This window comes from Natator depressus, chromosome 4 (genome assembly GCF_965152275.1).
Source record: "Natator depressus isolate rNatDep1 chromosome 4, rNatDep2.hap1, whole genome shotgun sequence".
NCBI lineage: Eukaryota > Metazoa > Chordata > Testudines > Cheloniidae > Natator > Natator depressus.
Window position 1 is genome coordinate 68065525 of NC_134237.1, and position 6476 is coordinate 68072000.

At 43.4% G+C, this 6476-nt stretch overlaps 1 protein-coding gene across 4 annotated transcripts in view; it reads right to left on the bottom strand.

The window, feature by feature from the left end:
• The window catches only part of SPOCK3 (SPARC (osteonectin), cwcv and kazal like domains proteoglycan 3), a 390950-nt gene extending 385534 nt beyond the window's left edge, over positions 1-5416 (bottom strand). For all 4 annotated transcript variants that reach the window (XM_074951110.1, XM_074951111.1, XM_074951109.1 and 1 more), the window contains exons 1-2: positions 5274-5416; positions 4869-5048 (exon numbers count right to left, since the gene is read on the bottom strand). In XM_074951110.1, coding sequence (XP_074807211.1) covers positions 4869-5048 — 180 coding nt within the window. In that variant the 5' untranslated portion in view covers positions 5274-5416. The remainder of the gene's footprint in view (positions 1-4868; positions 5049-5273) is intronic.
• Between the last annotated feature and the right edge of the window lie 1060 nt (positions 5417-6476).

Below are 6476 nucleotides of genomic sequence, written 5' to 3' on the forward strand. Positions count from 1 at the left end.
ATGTATGCAATGAAGTGCTTGATCCCATCTAGAAAAATGGAAGGTGACGCTTCCAGAACTAACATACTTAAAAAAAATTTCATTCTCCTTTGTGTGTGACAATCACTCCTAGGCTCACAGCCAACCCGACTGGGTCCCCCAGTCAAGTGCACAAAGCAACAGATTTTCATTTAGCTGTCAGTTCTAAAGGCATGGAACAACCAGCAGTAATCTTTTCCATGTTGTTTCTGGGTGGCATTGATATCACATCACTACTGTAGTCCCATATCAGGCCTACCTTCCCTTCATAGGCTCTGGCAAGCAAGCAGCAGTCTCTCAATCAGCTATTAGTCCCAGACAGGTTTCTCAGAGTAGAACTGAAGTCTGCACTGCTCCCACACCAGCACCAAACTGAGTGCTTCTGCATATAGTATCTGAGACAAATATTGAGCTCCCAGCTCTTTAGGAAGCAGTAAAGAGTCAGCAGCTAAGCCACAGATTGAATCCCATTGCAAACAGCATGGGTGGGGCGTGAGGCATTCGGCATTCTGAAGCAAGAGACGATTACTAGAAAACTTTAAAGAAGTCACAGAAAGAATAAAGTTTTCCTAGGTTTTGTTTCTGTTGGATTTATTGTATTGTGTTTAATATAAAAATCAGGTACAATGTTATAACAAGAGATTATGCTATTACCACTACCCAGTCAACTTGCACACTATTTTGAATTAGTGATAATTCACAGAAAAAGAAGAAAGCTGAATTTGAGAATTATTCATTCACCAGACTTCTGATTATTCACCAGCCACTTTGCTCCAGTTCATCAGCACAAAGCATCATAAACCCAGCAGGATCTGGCCAAGAGAATATTCACCTCAAACTGGCATCTGCTACACTCCCCCCATTCCCAGTCACCACTGTGCAGTATGTAGCTAAGTGAAAAGGTGGCATGGCTGAAGCACTTAGCAGGCAATTGAAAACTAGTATAGAGTACAATAGCCCTGAGAAAACTGCTCAATTCTGAGCACTGGGTCTGCAGCTAGTTAGCAGTGAGACTGAGGAAACAACTGGAACCTTAGAGCATCTTTACCCCTCTTTCCTGCACAAGCTGCACTAAGTACAGTTCAGATACAGCCCTGTATCTGATCCATAGGATCTGTCACACTTCTGACTCTCATGGGAATGAGTACACCTTGTGTATAAAAAAAAAAGTGGGCTAAAGTATTTCTGAGAAGAAAAAAACACAAACACCTTTAACATTCTATCCTAAATTTTTGCACAAAACCAGTGACGTCCATGAGAGTTCTGCACATAGATCAATGCCAATATATAGTAGCCCCCAACATATACACAGCTTTCCAGTGTTTTATAAGGAGACGGGTCTCTCGTGTAGACCAGTTTCATAATTCTCTACAGATTTGTCACCAAGATCAAGGACTGCAGTGAAAAAAAGACACTCCAGGCAAAAGAAAAAATAATCAGTTACGTGTTTGTCTGTACAAAGCTGTAAAGATTCTTTAAGCCAATATTATTACTGAGTTAATGAATGACTGCATTGTTTAAACTCTTTCCCTAAAATGCTGACATTCTAGGAGACATTAAGTTAAGAGAATTTATGTTAGATCAGATTTAGTTAAAGATCATGTTTATGAACATTCTTTCATTGTGAAATAAAAAAAAAAAATCTTAAGAAACTGAGCCAATGAGGCAGAAGGCATTACCTTCCATATTAATCAATCATTATTTCATAGAGTCTTTAATACTTTTTTCACACCAAAAAAAAAAAAATTCCATCTCCCGCACACAACTGTTTTTTTTCCTAGTTTGTGGAAAACGGGTTTCCTTCTGAATAGTGAAAAAAATTATGAATACAGGCCTCACAAAGCTGCACTTCCAATTTTAACTCCTTATACGTGTGTGTGTGCGCACGCGCGTGTGTGCGCGTAGTAGTAGTAGTGGATATGTATTTGTGCTGTTCTGTCCCGAGGCAGGAGGCAACATTTGCTTTTCTTAAAACTTTTTAAAGCACCAATGAAGTTCCTAACCCCAATTTCAAAGAGTTGTGTTACAAAAAGTCACATAAGTCATGTATAGCTAGTAGGATGTGTTTATAACATTTCACCGATTCATTAAAATGTTTTACTCAGTTATCTAAGAATTGAAGGTAGTAGTTCAAGGCTGCTTGAAATCGGTTCTGCCTTTTATTTTGGCAAACTGCTGGGCAAATGGATACATTCAGTTATTGATTTGCTCCCGTTATATTCTATGGATTTCTGCAAACCCACCAACAGTTTAAAGATAGTAATACTTCACTGCAAAACACTTTCTACTATAACCACTTTCTAATAAGTTAGATTTCAATACAATAAGCAACCAACTCTTATTCTGTATGAGAAAGATTAAAAATCATCACAGAAATATCAACTTCATAAAACCGTGAGAATGTATATAAAAACAAAGAATAAACCAGCATACTTGTAAGGGTTGCCTGAAAACGATCTGTATTCAGTGCTCACTCAGAATAGTTACTTTTAAAACCCTTGGGATACCTACCTGTCACAGAGTAAATTATCTGGCTAATATCCAGTATATGCCAATGGGCACCCAAGAGACAGACATTAGACAGCACTTAGCATCTCCAGCCTGTCTGGAAGACATCTTATGGAAGTGATATTGTCTAATTATAAAATTTAACTTATGAGTTGTTTGGCATTGTTCACAACAGTACTTCATCCTATAATATTTACACAGCACTGCATGTTTCTGAAAAAATATTGAAGCACATCATCTTAATGTTTTTTTAAACAAATATTAGTATTTAAGAGGTGTTTGACATCACTTCCACAATGTTTTACACAATTAAAACCTGTATTGTGAGTTAATTTCCCATAAATGTAGAATTGGCTCATTTTTTATTCATGCAACCTTAGTTCTCAAGTTCATCTCTCACCTTAAAATGTACATTAAACTACCATGTTCAGAAGTGCATTGATATGGCTCCTTTTTAGAAAAAATCATTTCCCCAGAATCACTAGAGCCAACTACAGAGATGTGTTATCGACAAACTGTAGGAGGAGAACCTTTTGAATATTGGAGTCTTAAGCCAATTCAATAAGGGATAAATAAAAATCCACTGAGCAGATAGGGTGACACAAAAGCTACAAGATGTAGGACTTTATAGTTCCTGGAATTGATTGATTGAAAAAAAAAAAAAAAAAAAAAAAAACAAACCAAAAAACATATATACACCAGGGCATGGCAAAGATAATGGAGAGTGATCATTTAAGTTAACAAACAGTAATGGTATACAAAATAATAATAACCCATTAGCTTCCACTAAATTAAGCTGTCATGTTTGTTATGGCAACAACTGAAGTGATCTGAGACATCAGAACCACTATTTAACGCTCATATTTGGGCAAGAATTCGCTTTAATGTTCAGGTACTATTTCCATGCAGCTGAAATATCTTATGATATACAAGCCATTTATACCCTTACTTAGGTTGCATAGTAGGATCCATCTTTGAAGTATATTTCATAAAAAGTATTTAGGAAAAGTAGCAACTATCCATATAGTCTGTTATCCTGCTAATACTTCTCATTAGAACTTCTTGGTGTTGCAAAATGAATTTCAATATTGACAAACTGTAAAGTACACACAGCATATTTTTAAGTCAGAAATTAGTATTTCTGCAGTAATCCATTTCAGGAGAGAGAGAGAATCCATATTTCAATAGCAGTGGTGTTAACCTCATTTCAGGGAAAGAAACCACTAGACTCTAAACAGAAACTTACTGTCTTTCCGTTTTACACATGGAACAATTTGTCAAGAGTATCATGATTGCACTTGAACTGATTTGTGAAGCTGAACCCGATTGGTCTTCATTGCCTGCACTGGCAACTGCCTCTTCCTCTCTTTCCACTTTGCTCCTTTGATGCCTTGTGAATTTCATTTTGGGCTACAGAGGTCACTGGAGGCCAAATGCTGGTACAGTGTTTCTATCTCCCATTCTAATGGGGAAAAATAGCTAGCCAGGTAGGCTATGCCCTAGTAAAAACGTGATTGACTAGCTCTGGATTAGCTCACACCTGACATCCTAAACACTGGAAACGGAAGAGGGCAGTTTATTACAGGGCTCCTCTCAAATCAGGTGGAAAGAATGGCAGACATACCACAGCTAACGATGCAACAGCCAGATCCGACCGGGGGAGCCTCCTTTACTTGAGTGACCCTTTGCAAAAGACATAGTCCGAGTTAACCCTTGCATTGTCACCTCCAAGGAGGCCTGCGGCTTAAGAAGGGGGGGGGGGGGGGCGCACACGTCGTCCTTTAAAAGTTAATAGATCAACAAAGATCAGCACTTATGATGCCAGTACTAACCCTGCGCAAGTAGCCCCTTCCCCTCCCCCCCGCACCCCCCGGGTAGAGCCGACATCCCCCCGCACCGCCAGCTCTAGCTTAAAGTTCTTTAAAGGCCTATGAGCGACCGGATCGATCCTTAGTGCTCAGCAGCAGGAGCACATCAGGGATCGCCTCGCAGCAGCACCACTGTGGGAGGGCACATCTTCCCCTCGCTCGCTGTGTTTTTACACTCAGCGCACCGCCATGGTGCGGAAACATCATTCAAGAAAAGTTCAGCCCGCACCGCTGCGATGGCTGCGCAGAAGGGCCAATATTTTGCAATGCCATCAAAGCCAGCCTGCAGGGAAGAATTTAGCACAGCCTCGCTCCAGCCTTCCGGGGCCGGGCGGAGGGAACGTGCAAGGTCTGCCATAAAGACGCGAGAGGGTCTGAGAACTTATGCCCCCTCCGTTGCCCCCCCCCAGCTAGAAGGGGGGAACCCACCCGCGGGTGCACCCAGACGAGTAGGTGGGGAGGGGTTGAACTTACGTCTCGGAATTTGTTCCACTGTCCGACCTCCTTGTCATACTGGGAGACGGTAGTGAGCCATTGTTTATCATCCAGAAAATTGCCGGGGTCCGACCTGCCCCCGGCCGCCGCCGCTGCTGCTAGACCCTGGCTGTACCAAGCTGCTGCACACACGCACATGAAGGCTGCCACCTTCAGCATCTGTGCAAGAGGAGACACAAAGCGAGGGGGGTTCACAAACAAGAAGCCACACCACAGTGCCACACGGGAGCGCTCCCCGGGCAAAGGACGGGCGGGAGGAGGGCAGGTAGCGGGAGCCGGGGAGAGGCGCGGTAGGGATGTTCGTTCGCTCCCTCCCTCCGCAGGGTAGAGAGAGAAGGGGAGCTGAAGCCGGGGCGCGTGGAGCAATGGTGCCTAGCCCATCACCTTGCTGCAAGCCCCGCACCGGGCTCCCCGCTCCTACTGGAAATGCGGCTCGACGCTGCCAACTCCGGCTCTTTCTGGAGCTGCTGCACGCGCCGCCGTCGCGAGCCGTCCACTCAGCTCCCTGCGCGCGTTCCACCCCGCCCTCCTCCCCGGCCCTCCCCTTGCTCCGCGCACGGCTCCCGGCCAAGCCCCGCACAAGGCGGCGGGGCAAGCGGCCCCCGATGCAGGGGAGAGGAGCGCGCGGATTCTACTGAGCCCCGCGGAACCTGACGCTGCGGGGGATCAGCCCCTGGCTTTGACGATGATCATTTCGCTAGCGGCTGTGTTTGCCACAGAAAGGCTGAAACCAGAAGCCCAAGTGGTTTGAAAAACTTCGCCCCCAGGCCACAAAATGTACTAACACCTCGTTCCTGGGGCTTGTTGTTTGCTTTCTACCCTCCCACCTTGGCAGAGCTTCTTGTGGGAAACTCTTGACAAGAAACTAAAGGCTGGTTTTTGCAACAGGTGTGTTTAATACGCCAGTAATCTCATTCAGTTTATTGGGGCTAATCACATGGGGAAAGCTAAGCATGCCTGTAAATGCTTGCAGGATTATTGCCTAGGAGCCAGATTTACAAAGGTACATTGGCACTTAGGTAATTATTACCCAATTTGCTTAGAAGCTTTTATAAATCACAGGTGCCTCTCTGCATCTTTAGGCATCTAAATGTGTATGTAAATCTGGTCCTAAAAACCCCCTTTTCAAAAGTGGCTTAGGCACCAAGGTATTTAGATGCCTAAAGATGTCAGTAGATCAGGTGCCTAGTGTGATTTTCCAAAGCACCTAACTCCCTTTAGGAAAATTGCACTAGGTATTTGTCTGCATCTTTAGTCAATAAGTCTGTCTTTTAGGAGCCTAAATCTCATTAAAAGTCAATCTCACTCCTAAATACATAAATCACTTTTTAAAATGTTGCCCTAAGAGCCTAGTGAAATTCATAGGAACTGCCATACTGGATCATTCAGTCCAGTATACTGTTCCCAACAATTGCCAGCACCAGATGCTCAGGAGGAAGGTGAAAGGAACCACACACTAGGCAGATGTGGGATAATCTTATCACCCACCCCCTATGAAAGTTACAGCTTAGTTTGTAATATGACAGATATTATGGACACATGGACTATCTTTGAGAATATTGTATCAACTTTATAAACATTACAGGT